This window comes from Rhinatrema bivittatum, chromosome 1, assembly GCF_901001135.1.
Source record: "Rhinatrema bivittatum chromosome 1, aRhiBiv1.1, whole genome shotgun sequence".
NCBI lineage: Eukaryota > Metazoa > Chordata > Amphibia > Gymnophiona > Rhinatrematidae > Rhinatrema > Rhinatrema bivittatum.
The window spans coordinates 12,167,200-12,190,470 of NC_042615.1; the positions used below are offsets into that span (position 1 = coordinate 12,167,200).

The 23,271-nt window shown below is 46.8% G+C and overlaps 1 protein-coding gene across 1 annotated transcript in view; it reads left to right on the forward strand.

Annotated features, from left to right (window-relative positions):
- Positions 1-23,271, forward strand: part of SPATA5 (spermatogenesis associated 5) — a 494,680-nt gene that overhangs the window by 93,624 nt on the left and 377,785 nt on the right. Inside the window, exons 11-12 of the mRNA XM_029587990.1 lie at positions 15,540-15,593; positions 19,183-19,262. Coding sequence (XP_029443850.1) covers positions 15,540-15,593; positions 19,183-19,262 — 134 coding nt within the window. The remainder of the gene's footprint in view (positions 1-15,539; positions 15,594-19,182; positions 19,263-23,271) is intronic.

Genomic DNA, 23,271 nt, shown 5'->3' on the forward strand with positions numbered 1-23,271 from the left:
GGGGTCCCACTCTGCAGAGCCACTAGAACAGCCGGTGTGCCAAAAGCACTGAGTCTCTGGCACTGTCAACACAAAAGTGGACAGGTACCATCAACTCATAAATCCATGGCAACACATCAATGCATAAATCCAGTTTGTATCGATCCCTGAAAGGGGAAATGCATTGGTCTTCCTCTGCTACCAGGATCGGTGGCTCCATTGTTGATGTATTGTGCTGCTGTGCTTCCTACGCAGCTGTATGCAGGTCTGCACAAAATTTTGAAAGAGGCCCCTACTCCCATCAATTACTAGAGACCTTACTCCAAAAAAAAAAAAAGAAATGAATGGAACAAAGACCACTCCTAGAGACTCCACATCCTATTTGTTCTCTGGTACTACTGACATCCAGTCAGCCTCCGGTTCACAATTTGCGGAACCCAGAAGATGTGCAAGATTCCATTTTGCTATCAGAAGAGGATGTTCCCTTGGGCACATCAGCTCCTTGACCAGATAACAGAGCTGGTGAATGATTTATTTCTGTGGTAGCTAAGGATAAGGAGGGTGCCTGCAGCCTTTCCTTTCCAGGATATCAGATTTACTCCCCTGAGGAGGAGTCCAAATATCCACGATCCATCATAACCCCTTCCGGTAGTTCTGGTCTTGCAGCGGGATTCTGCCAATCAGAGGATGTCCACCAGGAGTTTACCCCTCCGAGACAAGCAAGGATCCCTTCTCAGTTACCTTCTTCATTGTTTGGATCCTGGATCAGTGTTTCCACTCCTCTTGGCTCTGAAGAGCGGTCAACGAGGGATCCCTTCTGACCTCCCTTCGAACTCTCCACTGGAAGACCTTTCTAACTCCAGATACTAGGATGCTAGTAGAATAGTATAATAGTGTGCTCTGGCGGTTAGGAGGGGCAGATTTTATTTAACTGCAGCCAGAAAGTCTGCTAATTAAACTGCCTTTCTGGGTCTGAACTAAGATAATCAAACCTTTAAATTGTTTCCTCCCTCTCTACCCACCCCTGAATCTACTTTTCATATATAGTCTCCCCAGGACTCCTTGATACTTAGATTCAATCATCTCATCTCATTACATAGTAGTTCCATGCACCTCACATAATTATTATTTAAACTGCCATATTGCCTGTAAAAATTGTTATGATTCTGCTCTCATGGCAGCCTCTTACCTTCTCTCTGCCTGGAGGCCACAGTCCCCGGTCTTCCTTGTGGCTAGAGCCGCTCCTCAGTCTGCCCTCTGTGGCTTGAGAGCTGCCAACAACGCTGGGCCTGTTCCTCGGCCCCACTCTGTTCTTTGGCGTTAGCAGCAGCATGGCCGCTGGCCATGGTCCTGCACAACTTCCTGTTCTTAAGGCGGGAGCCGCGTCTCTTCACAAGATTTAAAGGGCCCACGGCCGGATATGCCTTGGGCCCCAACTGATGACTGTTTCCTGTCTCAGCCCTGTAAAAAGGCTTCTCCAACACTTCCCAGCTTTGCCTTGCATTGGCGTTACTTGTTCCTGGAAGTCTAGACTTCCAGCGCTCCGTCAGGTCTTCGTTCTTCGTTGGAGCTCCATGTCTCGTCTGCTTCCTGTGTTTGTGGCTTCCTGATGTTCCATGTCTTCATGTCTTGAGGTTCCTAGTCCAGGCTTCCTGATGTTTTACTCCCTGATGTTCCAGGCTTCCTGATGTTTTACTCCCTGATGTTCCAGGCCTCCTGATGTTCCACCTCCTGATGTTCCGAGGTTCCGCTCCTCCTTCGCTCGTTCTGAGTCGTCCTGACCCTCCAGCAACTTTGGTTCTCCAGATGACACCTTGTTGGGGTAAATCCGTCTCATTGGTTCCTGTTCTCGTCATTGGAATTTCGTCTCATCTGGATTCCCTTCCTGCGCTTGTCCCATCCTCCGCGTGGTCCGTGACCAGCCTCTCCAGGTTGTGTAGGGCGCGCAGTGGGACAGGGTGGTCCATGACCAGTCCCGCGGGTGGACTGTGTAGGGCGCCGTGAGAGACAGTGCCAATGTCCGAATCTTCCCAGCTTCTCGTCTCATCCAAGAGTCTTCCAAGTTCCCCGTTGCATCGAGAGTCTTCCCAGATCCTCATCCACTTCCAGAGTCTTCTCCTCCATGTCTTGAATCTTCTGTGTCACAAGGCCTCCATCTGCCCTCATCCTCAGTCCGGCCTGCTGCTTCTTGCCGATACCTAGTGGCAGGTCCGAAAGGGCTGGGAATGGTTGGAGGACTGTTCAAATACCAACATAGTGTTGTTGGCTTCCAGAAGCATGCAGGTCCGGCAGAGGGTCAGACTTTGTCTTCGCCCATGCTGGGACACGCCTCTCCAACCTTCGGTGCTGTCTTGGATTCGTCTGGGATCGTGCCGAGGCCCAAGGGCACACAATCCCCTCAAGTTGGGAACGCTCTCCTAGCGTTCCCTAACATAACAAAAATTGTATTGCAATTTCTGCCTATTAATCTTACTGGCTAACAATAATACTTTAGTTCTATTTCAAATACTATTAAAACTCCTTGCTAGAGTCTACATTTTACCTTACCTTATCTATATACTTTTAAGGGCTTAGTGAGTATTTAACAAAATGTCTTTCATTCAATGCAACAATTGTGGTGCTTTTGTCCCAAGGCCTATCATGTGGAGAACAGAAGGCTGCCCCTTTTGCCTTCAGCTAAATGCAATTAAAATGGAGCTGATTCCTGGAAGGGAGGAACTGTCCACATTTCAATTAACCTCTTAGTCCTTGAGCCATCCAAAATCTCTCACACATCTCCACAGAGGTTACAGAAACCCAGGAAGAAAGGGTTTACAGTGGGCTCTGGTAGAAAAAGAAATGTGACAGACACCCTCCTTCCCCAACTTTACAGCAACCTGAGCATCATCCCCCACTCCTACAGAGAAGTCAGACATCCAGCATTACAAAAACCCCAGGAGCAGCTGGATAACAGCTGGCTCCGGCAGAATAAGGCCTGTAATGAAGAGACACCCACTCTCCCCACTCTTACCCTTACAAAATGCTTTTTCTGCATTGGAGAATGAAGAAACCTCAGCAATAGGTTCTGAAGTGATTTCTAAAAGGGAAGTCACCCAATGCACCCAGAAGCCCTGCAACAGAATCGAATATCATAAAAGAAAGCTGCTTCTGCTGGAAGACTAATTTGGGAGCACATTTTGATGGTGACATAACAGTTAAATGCCTTCCAGGATCTTCAGCTAATAGAAATACAAACCAGATAGTCCAAGTCATTGAAGAAAAAAGTAGGAACTTTGATATCAGTGTTGTCAACCATCTGGGGACCAAGAACCTCAATAGAAATGGTATCCATGAAATACAGAAAGATTTCCATAATCTAGGAAAGATAAGACATACTGCAAAGACTATTGCCTTTTCGGAAGTACTAACTGTTCATGGAAAGGGAAATGAGAAGCTATGCCATATAGATCATTTCAATTCTTGGCTCAGAAAATGGTGCACAGAAAGTGGTTTTGGATACACTGGAACAGTAAAAGGCTTTTTGACCTACATTTGTCTGTAGCAGGAAGGAGGATGGTAAGTGAGAAATTCAGATCATATGTTATCAGACATTTAAACTAAAGAATGGGGGTGACAGGAAATGGCCAATGAAAATGAAATGTTACCCCCAAGCAGTACAGAAAGTGGGAGGAGAAAATAACAAAATCAATCAGCTCAAAAAAGCAGAAACTGTGACTTGGAAGTGCAACAAATCAAGAGAGAAAAATTGGAAAGCGATGACAACAAATGCTCGCAGTCTGGGCAATACCTGCAGGCCTTAATGGTGGAGGCAAACCTGGACATTGTTGTGGTCACAAAGACATGGTTCACGGATTCTCATGATTGTTATATGGCCATACCAGGCTATAACTTGATAAGGAAAAACAGAGAGGTCAGAAAAGGGGGAGGAGTAGCTCTTTGTCAGAAACAATATCTGAGCAACTGAACTGCAAAGAATGTGGGGTAGAGATAGCATTATTTATTTATTTATTTATTTATTTATTTATTTATTTATTTATTTAAGGTCTCTTCTATACCGATGTCCGTTCGCACATCGCATCGGTTTACAAAAAACAGGAACTGTTGGGCAGTGCCCTTACATATAACGGAAATTATGGGCCATCTTAAAAAAAGATGATGGGGCATCCATTTTTACTGGAGTGGTTTACAGGCTTTTAATTCCAAAGGAAGATCTGGACAGAGATCTGGTTGAAGACATCCAAAATGAGGGAAAGAAGGGAGAAGTGTTGATTGTTGGTGTCTTTAATCTGCCGGGTGTAGACTGGAGAATCCCTTCTGCAGAATTTACAAGAAGTAGAGAGATAGTGGATGCCCTGCAAGGGGCTCAGTTCAAACAAATGGTAATGAAACCCACGAGGGAGGGAGCTATACTAGACCTAGTGCTCACTGTCGGGGACAATGTCTCTAATGTGCGGGTGGGTGCCCACCTCAGCACCAGTCATCATCAAACGGTATGGTTTGAAATCGCAGATAGGATACAGAGACGTCACACGAAGACCCGAGTTTTGAATTTAAAAAATACGGACTTTGTTGAAATGGAGATGTACCTGGAAGTAGAAATAGAAGCCTGGGAGAAAATGAGAGAGGTGGAACCACAGTGGGCCAAACTAAAAGGAGCAATTACAAGAGCAACAAATCTGTATGTGAGAAAAATAAACAAAAGTAAGAGGGATAAGAAACTGATCTGGTTCTCAAAGGAGGTGGATGATAAAATAAAAGCAAAAAGAACAGCATTCAGGAAATATAAAGGAGCCCAAAAAGAGGAACACAGGGAAGAATATCTGGTGAAACTGAGGGAGATGAAGTAACAAATCAAGAAAGCAAAAAGTCAGGTGGAAGAAAGGATTTCCAAAGAGGTAAAGCGAGGTGACAAAATATTTTTCAGATACATCAGAGAAAGGTCCAAAGTGGTATAGTGAAATTAAAAGTAGACAAATATCAATGGGCGAGAGATGAAGAAATGGCTGAAATATTAAACAAATACTTCAGTTCGGTGTTCACTGAAGAAGACCCTGCGGAAGGACCATCGCTAGTTGTCAAGACTGTGGATGGGGGTGGAGTAGACAAAACTCAATTTACAGAAGAGAATGTATGGGAAGAGCTAGGAAACCTGAAAGTGGAAAAGGCCGGGTGAGGTTCATCCAAGGATACTGAAGGAGATCAGAGATGTGCTGGCGGGTCCACTCCACGATCCGTTCAATAGATCCCTGGAAATGGGAGTGGTGCCACCAGATTGGAGAAGAGCAGTGGTGGTCCCGCTTCACAAGAGCAGGAGCAGAGGAGGCTGGAAACTACAGGCAGGTTAGCCTCACCTCAGTCCCTAGAAGACCTTACAGTTTTAAATGGAAAATGTTCTCCACATGTGTCAACACAATACCCTGAATCCATTTGCATGTGAACCCAAAACATTACTAAACTAGTTGCTCACTCTTTCTGCTTCAGGTCCCAACACTGACAGATAATGAACTAAAAAGATCAAAGCTCACTGAATCTTCTGACTGAGGTTACTGCTACCAGGAATATAACTTTCCATTTTTAGAAACTTGACAAAAGCCAATTCCAGGGATCCATATGGTGGCTTCATTGGTACTGCCAGAACCACATTTAGATCCCAGGGAACAGCTGATTTTACGACTGAAGGTTTAGTATGCCATAAGCCTTTCATAAATTTGGATACTAATGGATGAGCTGAGATAGGTTTAACCTCAATTCAAGCATGGTAAGCCACTATGGCACTGAGATATGTTCTCACTGATGAGGTGTTGAGACCTGAAGCAGAAAGAGTGAGCAACTAGTTTAGTAACGTTTTTTTTTTGTTTTTTTTTTTGGGGGGGGGTCAGCAGAGGACCAGGAAATGTGGCGACACACCTGTATGTTGCGACATACCGGTTGAGAACCGCTGGTCTGGACAATCTCTCAAAAAGTGACAGTAAATTCGGACAAGTATTTTTGCATAGCCTGTTCACCCAGCAGTCTACCTTCCATGATGAGGTCCAGGTTATTTATTCAGTAAATGATCTGCTGCAACCTTCAGCTTCAGACTCCCCTCATGTAATGGCTAATTCAGCCTGCTTATCAAATGAAAAAGCAAGTTTGCTTACTGTGAACATTTTTCCATAGATAGCAGGATGAGTTAGCCATACTAAATACCCCTGGAGTCTCCCTAGAGTCGATTACCTAGCTAGATTTAGGTTTTAACTTGACTGAGGGGGCTCACGAGGCAACATTGGAGTGGAAATTCCTACACATGCTCAGTAGAGCAAAAGCTCTTCTAGCTAAGAGAGAGAGGTCCATTTGTTGCCGTTGGATGATGTCACCTACATGTAATGGCCAATGCAGCCCTGCTTATCGATGGAAAACACTGTTTACGGTAAGCAAACTCGCAATGAGTTGTGTTTATAAATACAAACTTTGGAGCGCACTGTGAAATGCCCCCACTCACGCAGCGTCGATCCTCTATCAGGACTGGAACATTTAAACCATGTTAAAACATTCTGAAATCCTCTTGGAGTAGAAAGCGTGCATTAAAACAAAAGTTTATTCTGAATAGTACCAGTGCTACTAACACAAATGGACATGACGAACCTCATAGTAATGTGATGGCAGAAAAAGACCGCATGGCCCATCAAATCTGCCCATCCATCCAATTAATTTAGCATTATCACTCCCTTAGAGATCCCCTGTATTCATCCCGTGCTTTTTTGAATTCAGATACTGTTTGTCTCTACCACCTCCACCCGGAGGCCGTTCTATGCATCCACCACTCTCTCTGTAAAGAAATATTTCCTAAGATTACTCCTGAATCTCATAGCCTCTCATTCTAGAGCCTCCTAGCCATTGATAAATGATCACCTTCTGTACATGGAGAGCTTTGAGATATTTGAATGTCTCTCTCATATCTCCCCTATCTCACCTTTCCTCCAGGGTGTACATGTTTAGATCTTTAAGTCTATCCCCATATGCTTGATAATGAAGACCACTGACCATGTTAGCAGCCTCCCTCTGGAGCGACTCCATCCTGTTTATATCCTTTGAAGGTGCGGTCTCCAGAACTGTACTCAGTATCCCAAGTGAGGTCTCACCAGGAAGTAATAAGAACAGGGATTTATATGGCATGATGAATCTAAGAAGATTTGATTCACACTTCACTATGTCAAAAACATGCACTGCCACCCTGACTGTCCCAGGATCAATCAGAGAATCAGCGACTGCGTTGGGATTAGAACTGATACACAGGGGGAGATAAAGCAATCCACCCCGGATCACACAGAGTCAAATCAGCGACTGCGTTGGGATTAAAACTGATACACAGGGGGAGATAAAGCAATCCACCACGGATCACACAGAGTCAAATCAGCGACTGCGTTGGGATTAGAACTGATACACAGGTGGAGATAAAGCAATCCACCACGGATCACACAGAGTCAAATCAGCGACTGCGTTGGGATTAGAACTGATACACAGGGGGAGATAAAGCAATCCACCACGGATCACACAGAGTCAAATCAGCGACTGCGTTGGGATTAGAACTGATACACAGGGGGAGATAAAGCAATCCACCACGGATCACACAGAGTCAAATCAGCGACTGCGTTGGGATTAGAACTGATACACAGGGGGAGATAAAGCAATCCACCACGGATCACACAGAGTCAAATCAGCGACTGCGTTGGGATTAGAAGTGATACACAGGGAGATAAAGCAATCCACCCCGGATCATACAGAGTCAAATCAGCGACTGCGTTGGGATTAGAACTGATACACAGGGGGAGATAAAGCAATCCACCACGGATCACACAGAGAGTCAGTGACAGAGCTGAGAGGCACAGGGTGACAGTGACATGTCCACAATCACACACACATTATCAGTGAGAGAATCGGGATTAGGACTGATGTACAGGGCAATATTACATACCCAAGCCTGCACAGAGAATCAGCAGAAGAGCTAGGATTAGAATTTATACTACAGGAGGAGGGAAGGGTTGAGTTTTACTTATGTAAACTGTATCTAATGTTATCTTTTCCACTATTGCTTCACTGTTCCATGTGATTGGTGTTATGGTAAAATAAACTTTAAATTACAAAAAAACCCCAAAAGAATTGATCACAGGGAGATAAAGTGATCCACCCAGGATCATAAAGAGAATCAGTGACAGAACATGATTAGAACTGAGACACAGGAAGATAAAGTGACTCCTCCAGAGTCATATAGAGAGTCAGTGACAGAGCTGGGATTAGAACTGAGGCACAAGAAGATAAAGTGACTCCTCCAGTCATATAGAGAATCAATGACAGAGCTGGGATTAGAACTGAGACACAGGAAGATAAAGTGACTCCTCCAGAGTCATACAGAGAGTTAGTGACAGAGCTGGGATTAGAACTGAAGCTCAGGAAGATAAAGTGACTCCTCCAGAGTCATACAGAGAGTTAGTGACAGAGCTGGGATTAGAACTGAAGGTCAGGAAGATAAAGTGACTCCTCCAGAGTCATACAGAGAGTCAGTGACAGAGCTGGGATTAGAACTGAAGCTCAGGAAGATAAAGGGACTCATCCAGGGTCACAAGGAGAGTCAGTGACAGAGCTGGGATTAGAGCTGAGGCTCAGGAAGATAAAGGGACACATCCAGGGTCACATGGAGAGTCAGTGACAGAGCTGGGATTAGAACTGAGGCTTAGGGAAGATAAAGTGACTCCTCCAGAGTGATACAGAGAGGCAGTGACAGAGCTGGGATTAGAACTGAGACATAGGAAGATAGTGACTCCTCCAAAGTCATACAGAGAGTCAGTGACAGAGCTGGGATTAGAACTGAGACACAGGAAGATAAAGTGCCTCCTGCAGTCATATAGAGAGTCAGTGACAGTGCTTGGATTAGAACTGAGGTTCAAGAAGATAACGTGACTTCTCCAGTGTCATACAGAGAGGCAGTGACAGAGCTGGGATTAGAACTGAGACACAGGAAGATAGTGACTCCTCCAAAGTCATACAGAGAGTTAGTGACAGAGCTGGGATTAGAACTGAGACACAGGAAGATAAAGTGACTCCTCCAAAGTCATACAGAGAGTCAGTGACTTAGCTGGAATTAGCACTGAGACACAGGAAGAAAACGTGACTCCTCCAGGATCATACAAGAGAGTCATTGATAGAGCTGGGATTAGAACTGAGACACAGGAAGATAAAGTGACTCCTCCAAAGTCATACAGAAAGTCAGTGACAGAGCTGGGATTAGAACTGAGGCACAGGATGACAAAGTGACTCCTCCAAAGTCATACAGAGAGAGAGTGACAGAGCTGGGATTAGAACTGAGACACAGGGGGGTAAAGTGACTCACCCAGGGTCACACAGAGAGTCAGTGACAGAGCTGGGATGAGGAGGGGGGCACAGGGAGTTAAAGTGACTTTCTCTGAGTTTCACAGAGTCAGTGACAGCTGGGATGAGGAGTGAGGCACAGAGAGATAAAGTGACTTTCCATGAGTGTCACAGAGTCAGTAACAGCTGGGATGAGGAGTGAGGCACAGGGAGATAAAGTGACTTTCCCTGGGTGTCACAGAGTCAGTGACCCCTGGGATGAGGAGTGAGGCACAGGGAGATAAAGTGACTTTCCCTGAGTGTCACAGAGTCAGTAACAGCTGGGATGAGTAGTGAGGCACAGGGAGATAAAGTGACTTTCCCTGAGTGTCACAGAGTCAGTGACAGCTGGGATGAGGAGTGAGGCACAGGGAGATAAAGTGACTTTCCCTTAGTGTCACAGAGTCAGTGACCCCTGGGATGAGGAGTGAGGCACAGGGAGATAAAGTGACTTTCCCTGAGTGTCACAGAGTCCGTGACCCCTGGGATGAGGAGTGAGGCACAGGGAGATAAAGTGACTTTCCCTGAGTGTCACAGAGTCAGTGACAGCTGGGATGAGGAGTGAGGCACAGGGAGATAAAGTGACTTTCCCTGAGTGTCACAGAGTCCGTGACCCCTGGGATGAGGAGTGAGGCACAGGGAGATAAAGTGACTTTCCCTGAGTGTCACAGAGTCAGTGACCCCTGGGATGAGGAGTGAGGCACAGGGAGATAAAGTGACTTTCCCTGAGTGTCACAGAGTCAGTGACCCCTGGGATGAGGAGTGAGGCACAGGGAGATAAAGTGACTTTCCCTGAGTGTCACAGAGTCCGTGACCCCTGGGATGAGGAGTGAGGCACAGGGAGATAAAGTGACTTTCCCTGAGTGTCACAGAGTCAGTGACCCCTGGGATGAGGAGTGAGGCACAGGGAGATAAAGTGACTTTCCCTGAGTGTCACAGAGTCAGTGACCCCTGGGATGAGGAGTGAGGCACAGGGAGATAAAGTGACTTTCCCTGAGTCTGACTGAGTCAGTGACCCCTGGGATGAGGAGTGAGGCACAGGGAGATAAAGTGACTTTCCCTGGGTGTCACAGAGTCAGTGACCCCTGGGATGAGGAGTGAGGCACAGGGAGATAAAGTGACTTTCCCTGAGTGTCACAGAGTCAGTGACCCCTGGGATGAGGAGTGAGGCACAGGGAGATAAAGTGACTTTCCCTGAGTCTGACTGAGTCAGTGACCCCTGGGATGAGGAGTGAGGCACAGGGAGATAAAGTGACTTTCCCTGAGTGTCACACAGTCAGTGACAGCTGGGATGAGGAGTGAGGCACAGGGAGATAAAGTGACTTTCCCTTAGTGTCACAGAGTCAGTGACCCCTGGGATGAGGAGTGAGGCACAGGGAGATAAAGTGACTTTCCCTGGGTGTCACAGAGTCAGTGACCCCTGGGATGAGGAGTGAGGCACAGGGAGATAAAGTGACTTTCCCTGAGTTTCACAGAGTCGGTGACCCCTGGGATGAGGAGTGAGGCACAGGGAGATAAGTGACTTTCCCTGAGTGTCACAGAGTCAGTGACCCCTGGGATGAGGAGTGAGGCACAGGGAGATAAAGTGACTTTCCCTGAGTGTCACAGAGTCAGTGACAGCTGGGATGAGGAGTGAGGCACAGGGAGATAAAGAATCTGAACTGCAGGCTCAGGATGCTGGGTTCCTTGTTAGAAGTCACCACCCAGGAAAGTGAGCCCGGAGTCTTGGTGGATGATACCTTGAAATCCTCGGCTCAGTGTGCGGCGTTGGTCCAAAAAGTAAGTAGAACGTTAGGAATATGGAAAAAGGAGCGGAGAACGATCACATTGCCTGTGTATCCAGCCCCGGTGCAATCACTGCACGCAGTTCTGTTTGTCGCCGCTCAGAAAAGACAGCGGAGTTAGAAAGGGGCGCAGTGAGGAGGGTGAGAAAAATGATGAAGAGGATGTGGACGGTCTCTGCTCGGATGCAGTTTAGGGCTCTTCAGCTGGGAAAAGGGGTGGCTCAGACAGGACATAGTGGGCTGGAAGGGATAAGTAAGGGACGGGTATTTACCCTGTCGCACACTAAGACAAGGCCTACACCCCGGCAGATGTGGATCAGATTGTAGACAGTACTTTTCCCCTCAGGGCACTGTCGGGCCGGGGAATGTGTTGCCAGAAGAAGACGTGACCGGGTCAGAAGACTCTGAACCGGGTTTAAAAGAGATTTGGGCAAATTCCTGGAGGAAACGAGCATAAGACATTATGAGCCAGGTAGACTAGAAAAGGCTCCTGGTATCCTGAGGGTAACCAGAGTCAGATCTACTGTCGGGGGCCGGACGCTGGCCTCGATGGACCTCGGGCTGACCCAGTCTAGCTAATCTCATGGTAGTGATTTTGATGATTTAGTCTGGCGGGATCAAGGTTTTGACCAACAAATGATTTGCAGGGGATAAACGACCTCTGCAGGGCTTGCAGTCTGGTCCCTCCCGACCTCGCTTCGGGAGCCTCTTCCCGCTCTGGAGCCGTGGACGGACCCTCTGGGGGAAACATTCAGAAATGCTTTCTGTGCTGAAAAGCCCAAAGCGACCGCGGTTCCTGTAAAAATCCTTCCGAGTGAGTTTTCTTCCCGGTGAAACCTCCGCGGGCTCAGGCTGCAGCCCGGCGTGGGCCTCCGCTCTTCTCCTCGCTCCCCCTGCTCGGGCGCTGCTCGGGGCAGTCCCCGCACGGGTTTTTTCCTTCCTTAAAGCTCTCCTTGCTGCCCCCAGACCCGGCCGCAGCGATGGAGGGGGCCCCCGCACTCGCGCTTACAGGGTGGAGAGGAGGCGCGGATGTCCCGGACTCACCCCCCCCCCCCCCTTACACCCGCTCCGCCCGCTCTCTCGTTAGTGCAGTAAACGATGGCCCTTTCTCTGCCAGACTCCCAGGGAGAACCCGACACCCCCCACCTCCCTGCAGGTTACCCCCCCCCCCCATGCATTTTTGGCTGCTTAGGGCTGGACTGCTGCTCCCTGCTTCCTTCCCATCCTCTTGGCACTCTCCTTCCATTTTTTGGCTCTGCCCCTTCCTCCTCGCACGCCGCCCCTTGCTTGCTTCTTGCCCCTGGCCTCTTGTTCTCCCTCCTCCTCCTCTCTTTGCTCCTCATTCTTTCTTTCGTGCCTGGTTTTTTTTTTCTTCCTCCTCCTCTTGTGTTCATGTTTTTTCAATTCAAAGAGTCTGACTGGCACGACGGATTACGTGTGCTGCCAAAATCCGTGCCGAGTCTGGCCCCCTCTGTGTGCCTTGTCCGGGAACTCAGCCCCTCTCCTCGCTGGCTCGCTGGCTCCCAGCAGGCGGGGAGCCTCCTGGCTTCCTCATCATCCGTGTGCCTGGGACATGAGGTTTCCGTGCAGGCATTCAGCAGCCCAGATTTATGGCTGCTGAGGTTTCAGCGGAGCTGCAGGTGGAATTTTAACTTAAAGCTATTGTGGTGATGGGGTAGAGGAATAAGCAGCCTCTCAATGGCCCCCCTCCTATGGCTGGCTTTTTTTTTTTTTTTGTTTTGTTTTTGCTGTGCTGCTCTGTTACAAAGATTAGGAGGGGGCATTGATGGGAGGCCTCAGGCTTGTGGAATCTTAAACTGCAAGCTGTTTTCTCCATTTGTTATTTCCTGCCAGCTCTGCTAGGTCTCCATGGGATTTTTTTTTTTTTTGCTCTCTTGCCAGTGGGGCTTTGCATGTGGCAGGAGCTGTGCAAAGCATCAGAATTGAGCACGGCGACCTGTCTTCACCGCCCTCACCTGAGCTGCTGAGCAGATTAGAGGCCATGCATTCAGCAGTGCAGACTTGATGGCAATTAATGCATGCCCAGCGCTGAAAGATAGAAGAAGGACTGCCAGAAATGGGACAGCGTGTTTTGATGAGGCCGTGGCACAGCAGTTTCGTGTCTGTGTCGGGGCGAAGTGTAGTAACAATTACCAAAAGTGAAAATATTGTAAGCTTAAGTCAGGACCAAGATGGGACTCGTTCCTGAAGTCCAAATCCATTTTAAATCTGTGCCACTGTGTTCCTCTGTGTTTCCAGGCCACAGGGTCTGCATCTGCTTTGAGGGTTTGGCTTGATCAAAATTTGGACTAAAACGCTTAGTGAAAAATGCCGCATGAAAGTTGTCTTTTCAAAAAGTGCTTACAAGACATGCTACATATTTAGGTATGCCTTTATTTCATTTCACTATAGTAAGCTTATGCTTTTCATTAGTAACTCAAGGCGGGTTGCATCCAAAAGCAGTAATAGGTCCTTTCCCCAGAGGGCTTACAGAGGAGAGGAGGAGCAGGGGTGATTTGATACAGACTTTCAGATACTTGAAAGGTTTTAATGATCCTAAGACAACGATAAACCTTTTCCGTCGGAAAAAAATCAGCAGAACCAGGGGTCACGATTTGAAACTCCAGGGAGGAAGAGTCAGAACCAATGTCAGGAAGATTTTCTTCACGGAGAGGGTGGTGGATGCCTGGAATGCCCTTCCAGAGGAAGTGGTGAAGACCAGAACTGTGAAGGACTTCAAAGGGGCATGGGATAAACACTGTGGATCCATAAAGTCTAGAGGACATGAAGGAAGAGTGGGTGGCTCACAGGAACGATGGCTACTACGTGGAGATAATACCCTTATTCAATAAACGTACACACAGTTAATGCGACTCCAATGCTCTAAGCTTCAACGGCAAGAGGAAATGTGGAAAGATTTGCATTCACAAAAAGCAGGGAGTAGCTTGCTTGTTACGGCGGTTACTACCCCAAACCAAATAAGCCTGATACTTCACTTTCAATGCATATCCAGCATAGCTCTCTGCTTCAACAGCAGGGGAGAAAGACTGATACTTCACTTTCAATGCATATCCAGCTTAGCTCTCTGCTTCAATGACAGGGGAGAAAGTCTGACACTTCACGCATATCCAGCATAGCTCTCTGCTTCAACGGCAGGGGAGAAAGTCTGATACTTCATGCATATCCAGCATAGCTCTCTGCTTCAACAACAGGGGAGAAAGACCGATACTTCACGCATATCCAGCATAGCTCTCTGCTTCAACGGCAGGGGAGAAAGACCGATACTTCACGCATATCCAGCATAGTTCTCTGCTTCAACGGCAGGAGAGAAAGACCGATACTTCACGCATATCCAGCATAGCTCTCTGCTTCAACGGCAGGGGACAAAGTCCGATACTTCACTTTCACACATATCCAGCATGGCTCTCTGCTTCAACGGCAGGGGAGAAAGTCCGATACTTCACTTTCACGCATATCCAGCATGGCTCTCTGCTTCAACGGCAGGGGAGAAAGTCCGATACTTCACTTTCACGCATATCCAGCATAGCTCTCTGCTTCAACGGCAGGGGACAAAGTCCGATACTTCACTTTCACACATATCCAGCATGGCTCTCTGCTTCAACGGCAGGGGAGAAAGTCCGATACTTCACTTTCACGCATATCCAGCATAGCTCTCTGCTTCAACGGCAGGGGAATGAAGAAAAGTGGATCTATATACAGACAACAACCAACAAGGACTGAATTACACCCATACTTATTTGTGCCATACTGGGTCAGACCCTTTCTGTGTCTACGGGAGGCCTAGGTTTGCACCTGAGATGAGGGTCGTGGAGCTGGACGAGGGATTCTCATGTGCTGCACCCGTAGACCTTATTTATTTATTTATTTTTAATTTTTATATACCGAAATTCCTGTATGAGATACAAATCAATCCGGTTTACGTAGAACGGCAAATTGCCCGGGGCTTACCTGCCCGAACAAGGCTTTTTACATAAAACAGTAAACAGTGAGCCTCCAAAACTTTACATATAACGATTAAACAGTGAGTCTCAAAATAACAATTAATAATAATAATTACAATTAATAACAATAAATAATTAAACAGAAAAAAATTGCCTGGGGCTGTAGGTGCATGCTTAAGGCTTTTTCTTAAAATTGACCAGTAGCTCGCCAATGGTTTAACAATAAAACAGTTGGACAAGGTGGGGAGGGACCTTGGCTGTGCTCACGCAAGCTTTTACCAGAAAAGTCTGCTTCTGCTGCCGTGTGCCGAAGTGCAGGAACATGGGGTGGTGTGCTTTTCTCAAAAGTCTTAAATACAAGACAAATGCGCTCTGTGTTGAGAAGAGGATGCATGGAAACCTTTGTCCTGTTTCTCTTTCTGCATCTCAGGGGCCTGAGCTGATGAACAAGTTTGTCGGGGAGTCGGAGCGTGCCGTGAGAGAGGTGAGAGCACCGTGGCCAGCAGTAACCCCTCCCCCTCCCCTCTTACTACGAATAGTAATTGCTACGTGCGAGCAGATAAGCATATGCAGCATTTCTGAGGTGGGGCTGTGTATCTGGGACATTTTCTTGGATTCCCTATTCACATCCATGGATAAAATTTTCCTTTTGCTCAATTAAAAATTGAATCATTAGTGCTAATACTAATACTAATGAGTATGCTTGTGCCGCACCAGTCATCACCCTTTGAGATTTGCTCATTACATCCAGGTTGAACCTGATTATTATAACTTAAGTGTAAGCACATTTGCTTCAACACACTTGTTATTGTACAGCAGGCCTTCCCAAATCTGTCTTGGGTACTCTACAGCAATGAATATGCATGAAATGAATTTGCGTATCATGGAGACTCAGAATATGCAGATTTGTCTCATGCATATTTATTGTGGATACCCTGAAAACCAGCATGGATTGGGGTGTGCATGTGAGGCAGAGTATGGTAGAGTTTGTGGATGTGTGTGTGAGTGAGAGACTGTGGTAGAGTTTGTGTGTGTGTAAGGCAGTGTGGGTGGGGGTATATGAGTGGAAGGGGTTTATGGCTGTGTATATGGGTGCATGTGAGACACAGTGTGATAGTTTGTGGATGTGTGTAAGTTTGTAAGGCAGAGTGGGTTGGTGTGTGTTTGTGAGGCTGAGTGTGTGTGTAAGTGAGGCAGAGTGTGGTTATGTGGGGGTGTATAAGGCAGAGTGGGTTGGGTTATTAGTGAGGGGGAGTGTGGAATTGTGTGTGTGCACATGAGACAGACTTTGGTAGAGTTTGTGGATGTGTGTGAGGCAGAGTGTGTTTATATGAGTGAGGCAGAATGTGGTAGAGTTTGGGGCTGTGGAAGATGGTAAGGCAGAGTGGGTTAGGGTGTATATGTGTGTTTGTATGTGAGTGAGGCACAGTGTATGTATGAGTGAGGCAGAATGTGGTAGAGTTCATGGATGTTTGGGTGTGTGAGTGGGGTAGAGTTTGGGGGTATTTGGGGATGTGTAAGGCATAGTGGGTTGGGGTGTATGAGTGAGGCGGAGTGTGGTGTGTGTGTGAGTGAGACAGAGTGTGTGTATATGTGAGTGAGGCAGAGTGTATGTATATGAGTGAGGCACAATGTGGTAGAGTTTGGGGGTGTGTGGGAATGTGCAAGGCAGAGTGGTTTGGGGTGTATGAGTGAGGCGGAGTGTGGTTGTGTCTGTGTATGTGTAAGTGAGTGAGGCAGAGTATGTGTATGAGGGTAAGTATATGAGTGAGGCAGAATGTGGTAGAGTTTGTGGATATTTGTGTGTGTAAGGCAGAGTAGGTTTGGGTATTTTGAGTGAGGTAGATTGTGGCAATGTGTGTGTATGAGTAAAACAGAATATGGTAGAGTTTGTGGATGTTTGTATGTGTGAAAGGTAGAGTGGGTTGGGATATGTGAGTGAGGTAGAGGGTGGTAGAGTTTGTGGGGTTGAGGGGGTATGTAAGGTAGAGTGGGTTTAGTGCTATGAGTGAGGCAGAATGTGTGTGTGTACGAGTGAGGCAGAGTGTGTGTGTACAAGTGAGGCAAAATGTAGAGTTTGTGGATGTTTGTATGTGTATAAGGCAGAGGGGGTTGGGGTATGTGAGTGAGGCAGAGTGAGGCAGAGTGAGGCAGAGTGAGGCAGAGTGTGGCAGAGTGTGGCAGAGTTTGGGGATGTTTGGGGATGTGTAAGGCATAGTGGGTTGGAGTGTATGAGTGAGGTGGAGTGTGACTGTGTGTATGAGTAAGGCAAAATGTGGTAGAGTTTGAGTGTGTGTGTAAGGCATAGTGGGTTGGGGTGTATGAGTGTGGTAGAGTTTGGTAGTGTCTGGGGATGTGTAAGGCATCCCAGACACTGTGTGAATGAGGTGGAGTATGGCTGTGTGAGTGAGTGTGGTAGAGTTTGTGTGTGTGTGTGTGTAAGGTCGAGTGGGTTGGGGTGTGTGTGGTAGAGTTTGTGGGGGTGGGTGGGGTATGTATTGCAGAGTGGATTGAGGTGTATGAGTGAGGTGGAGTGTAGCAGTTTGTGTGTGTGTATGAGTGAGGCAAAATGTGGTAAAGTTTGTAGATGTTTGTGTGTGTGTAAGGCAGAGTTGTTTGGGGTATTTGAGTGAGGTAGAGTGTGCTAGAGTTTGGGGGTGTCTGGGGATGTATAAGGCAGAGTGGGTTAGGGTGTATGAGTGAGGTGGAGTATGGCTGTGTGTGTGAGGCAATGTTTGTGATTTTTATGAGTAAGAAAGATTGAGGTAGAGTTTGTGTGTTCATGTGTAAGGTATAGTGGGTTGGGGCGTGTGAGTGAGGTAGAATGTGCTATTGTTTGGGGGTGTCTGGGGATGTGTAAGGCAGAGTGGGTTAGGGTGTATGAGTGAGGTGGAGTGTGGCAGTGTGTGTATGTGTGTGTGTGTGTGTGTGAGTGAGGCAGTGTGTGTCTTTGTATGAGTGAGGCAGAATATGGTAGAGATTGTGTGTGTGTCTAAGGCAGAGTGGGTTGGGATGTGTGAGTGAGGTAGAGTGTGGTAGAGTTTATGGGGGTGTGTGGGGGTATGTAAGGCAGAGTGGGGTGGGGTGTATGAGTGAGCTGGAGTGAGGCAGTGAGTGAGGCAGTGTGTGTGTTTGTATGAGTGAGGCAGAATGTGGTAGAGTTTGTGTGTGTGTAAGGCAGAGAGGGTTGGGGTGTATTAGTGAGGTGGAATGTGGCAGTGTGTGTATGTGAGTGAGGCAGAATGCAGTAGAGTTTGTTGATGTGTGTGTGTAAGGTATAGTGGGTTGGGGTATGTGAGTGAGATAGAGTGTGGTAGAGTTTGGGATGTGTGGGGTTACGTAAGGCAGAGTGGGGTGGGGTGTATGAGTGAGCTGGAGTGAGGCAGTGTGTGTGTTTATATGAGTGAAGCAGAATGTGGTAGAGTTTGTGTGTGTGTAAGGCAGAGAGGGTTGGGGTGTATTAGTGAGGCAGAGTGTATGTGCATGAGTGAGGGAGAATGTCATAGAGTTTGTGGAAGACATAGTGGGTTGGGATATGTGAGTGAGGTAGTGTATGGTAGAGTTTGGGATGTCTGGGGATGTATAAGGCAGAGTGTGTCAGGGTGTATGAGTGAGGCGGAGTGTGTGTGCATGAGTGAGGCAGAATGTCGTAGAGATGGTGGAAGTGTTGTGTAAGGCAGATTGGGTTGGGGTATGTGAGTGAGGTAGTGTGTGGTAGAGTTTGGGATTTCTGGGGATATGTAAGGCAGAGTGGATCAGAGTGTATGAGTGAAGCGGAGTGTGTTTGTGTGTATGAATGAGGCAGAATGTGGTAGAGTTTGTGGATGTTTGTGTGTGTGTGTGTGAAAGGCAGAAGGTTGGGTTGTGTGGGTGAGGTGGAGTGTGGTAAGAGTTTGGGGGTTTCTGGGGATGTGTAAGGCAGAGTGAGTGTGGCTGTGTGTGTGTGTGTGTGTGTGCATGTGAGCAGAATCCTTATCTGCCGTCCTCTCCTCGCTTGCTCGCTTTTGATTGGAAGATGCAGTCCTGTCCATTTGTAAAGAAGTTGCCTCTTATGCAAAGCGTTCTCTTTCTAGATCTTCCGGAAAGCCCGCGCTGTGGCTCCGTCCATCCTCTTCTTTGATGAAATTGATGCTCTGGCTGTTGCGCGAGGAAGGTATAAGAGACATTTCCTGGGAATAAAATTCTCAGGCTTTATGAATTCTGCTGTTTCTGACCCCTTACTACACCCCCCCCCTTATTGAAGGTATAAGAGACATTTCCTGGGAATACAATTCTCAGGCTTTATAAATTCCTCTGTTTCTGACCCCTTACTGCACCCCCTTATTCTGGGCACAACATTTTGAAATGCTGCAAAATTTTGCATACTCTGTTTATCAAAGTAATTAAAAAATCCAATCCAGTCACTGGCCTGGACATTTCAGAGCACAAAGTTCTAACCCAGAGGTGCAGAATTCCCTCTGAAAGCGAGAAATAGTGCAACTAAACCAGGACTTCTGCTTCTGGGGGATTTTATGAAGTCCAAGGGCAGCACTGGATTCTTGTAGCTGCCAATTTTTGCTGCAAGGCAACGGCGTCTGTAGTTGTTACTACAAATGTCAGCAGTTATAAGGAAGCCAAAAGCCCTAATCAAAAGACAATAAACCACTCTTCTCTCACCTGATCTCACCCCTCCCCCCCCCAAATGCTTTCTTTCCCTCATCCCCCAGCTCACACACAGCTCATCTTGCCCCAAATATTTCCTCCCCCTGCCAAGTGGTTCCTTCCCAGCTCATCTGTCCTCCCCACACCTTCTCTCCTATCCCCAAATTTCAGCCCTAGTCTTGCTCCCACCTGCCCCTGCTTGCCTTTCCCCTGTCCCTCCCTCTCCCACTCACCTGCCTCTGCTTGCCTTTCCCCTGTCCCTCCCTCTCCCACTCACCTGCCTCTGCCTCTGCTTGCCTTTCCCCTGTCCCTCCCTCTTCCAGTCTCCTGCCTCTGCTTGCATTTCCCCTGTCCCTCCCTCTTCCACTCACCTGCCTCTGCCTCTGCTTGCCTTTCCCCTGTCCCTTCCTCTTCCACTCTCCTGCCTCTGCTTGCCTTTCCCCTGTCCCTTCCTCTTCCACTCTCCTGCCTCTGCTTGCCTTTCCCCTGTCCCTCCCTCTCCCACTCACCTGCCTCTGCTTGCCTTTCCCCTGTCCCTCCCTCTTCCACTCTCCTGCCTCTGCTTGCCTTTCCCCTGTCCCTTCCTCTTCCACTCTCCTGCCTCTGCTTGCATTTCCCCTGTCCCTCCCTCTTCCACTCACCTGCCTCTGCCTCTGCTTGCCTTTCCCCTGTCCCTCCCTCTTCCACTCTCCTGCCTCTGCTTGCATTTCCCCTGTCCCTCCCTCTCCCACTCACTGACCATGCTGTGTAGGTCCTGTCCAGGAAGGAGCAGTAGCTGCTCTCAGAGTGGTGCAGGAAGGAACTTGCACAAGTGCATTCTCGCAGTGTAACAATTTAGGGAGCCGACAGAAAGAAGATGCAGATGTAACTGTCTGAAGTCCGCGGTGCTGCAAGCCTGCAGGAGAATGAGAAACTGCATCGCGGGGGCTCTCAGACGGCATGAGCTGCGCGGTGCTCGAGTTCCCTGTTCTTGCAAGGTTTCGAGCACCACGGACGGGGCTCACTCTCTTCTGAGAGCCCAGCGGTGCAGGCAGATGATGTCACAGGCTTCTCATCCACCTGCAGGCTTGCAGCGCAGCTTTCCTGTCACACTCAAGAGTCAATTCTTGCAAATTCTGCGCTGGGGGGATTTCTGCTCAGATTCTGCAGAATTTCCCCAGGAGTGATTAAGGGCTTTCTTCCATTTTCTGTCTATGGGAAATATTACACAGGGGCCCTTCACCAGGCTTTTCCCTCATTTTGTGTCATTGGGGGGAGCAAATCTTAGTGATCCTGGCCCGAGGCAGGAAAGATGTTCAGGGACCACAGGAATTGTTCTCCTTAATATAAAAGCATTTTATTTTTTAAAAAAACCTGCAGCTATTATAAAATGCTACTGCAAGACTCCTAATAGGAACTAGGAAATTGGATCGTATCACACCTTTGCTAATTGCACTGCACTGGCTACAAATACAACAGCGAATCCAATTCAAAGTCTTACCTCTAATATTTAAAATCATTCCCACTGATTACCCAGGAGCATTAGGTGTGACACTAAAACAATACACATCACAGCAAACTCTAGGATCCCAAAACAAAGGTCTTTTATCTGTACCAACAGTCCAGAAGACCTACCTGAAGCAGGTAAGAGAGCGCCTGCTTTCCAGAGCACTTCCAAAATTATGGAACTCGCTACCAGAGTCATTACGTATGATCTCAGAAAGAAAGATATTCCAACGAGAACTAAAGACCTGACAACTAAAAACGCCTATTACTCAACTTAAGTATGTCGGAATGCTGAGACAACATCAACAAGGACATGGCCAATATTAAGTGATGAGAGATTGAAAACCCTTAAAATATATCCCCTTATCCCGAGCTATGACACTTGGGTACATAACTATAGACTCACATGACCCCCCCCCCCTCTGGCACTATACCAAGGTTTGGGTTACAGCAATATAAACATATCTCTTCAAAGTAGTGGAACCAGGCTGCTGGCGCTAACTTTTAAAAAAGAAATAGAGCAGCTTTTAAACTAGAACAAGAGGGAAAGCTGACAGTCACTCAGCAGTGCATAGTTCAGAGAAATGTATCCTTGAGGGATACTAATGAAACAGGAGAGTTAGGGCATCCCAACAGAGAGGTTCCATTAAAAGCAGGTTATTAACCCCATATGTACTAATCCAAGTTATATCGACCTGTTCATTGTAAGACATTTACTTGTCAATGTTATTGTTTAGAATGTAAACCGAATTGATCAGTAATTCTGTTATTGGAAAGTCGGTATATAAAAGTGCTAAATAAATAAATAAATAGTCCATGTGCCTATATGTAACTAATGATTTCCGAATGATCCCAAACAATTGAAAAGCAGGTTGTTAATACAAACAAAAACACACTTTGAAATATCTGTAAGTCAATGCCAGAAGTCTAAGAAGTAAGATGGGAGAGTTAGTGTATAGCAGTAAATGATGAGATTGACATAATTGGCATCAGAGACTTGGTGGAAGGAGGATAACCAATGGGACAGTGCTATATCGGGGTGCAAATTATATCGCAATGATAGGGAGGATCAACTTGGTGGGGGTGTGGTACTTTATGTCCGGGAGGGTATAGAGTCCAACAGGATAAAGATCATACAAGAGAGTAAAGGCTCAGTAGAATCTATATGGGTAGAAATCCCATGTGTGTTGGGTAAGAGTATAGTGATAGGAGTATACTACCATCCACCTGGACAAAATGGTCAGACAAATGATGAAATGCTAAGGGAAATCCGGGAAGCAAACCAATTTGGCAGTGCAATAATAATGGGAGATTTCAATTACCCCAATATTGACTGGGTAAATGTAACATCAGGACTTGCTAGAGAGACAAAGTTCCTGGATGTAATAAATGACTGCTTCATGGAGCAAGTGGTTCAGGAACCAACAAGAGAGGGAGCTATTTTAGATTTAATTCTTAGGGGAACGCAGGATTTGGTGAGAGAGGTAACGTGGTGGGGGCCACTGGCAATAGTGATCATAATATGATCAAATTTTAAACAAATAACTGGAAGGGGGACAATAAGTAAATCTGCAGCTCTAACACTAACTTTCAAAAGGGAAACTTTGATAAAATGAGGAAAATAGAAAAAAACTGAAAGGTGCAGCTGCAAAGGTTAAAAGTGTTCAACAATCTTAGAAGCACAGTCCAGATGTATTTGATGCATTAAGAAAGGTGGAAGGAAGGCAAAACGATTACCGTCATGGTTAAAAGGAGAGGTGAAAGAGGCTATTTAGTTAAAAAAAAAAAAAAAAAAAAAAACAAACCAAAAACAAAAAAACCAAAACCCCAGAAAAACAACCTTCAAACATTTGAAGAAGGATCCATCTGAAGAAAATGGAAAAAAGCACAAGTATTATCAAGTTAAATGTAAAACGTTGCTAAGGCAGGCTAAGAGAGAATTTGAAATGAATTTGGCCACAGAGGCAAAAACTCATAATAAAATCTTTTAAAAATATATCTAAAGAAAACCTGTGAGGGAGTTGGTTGGACTGTTA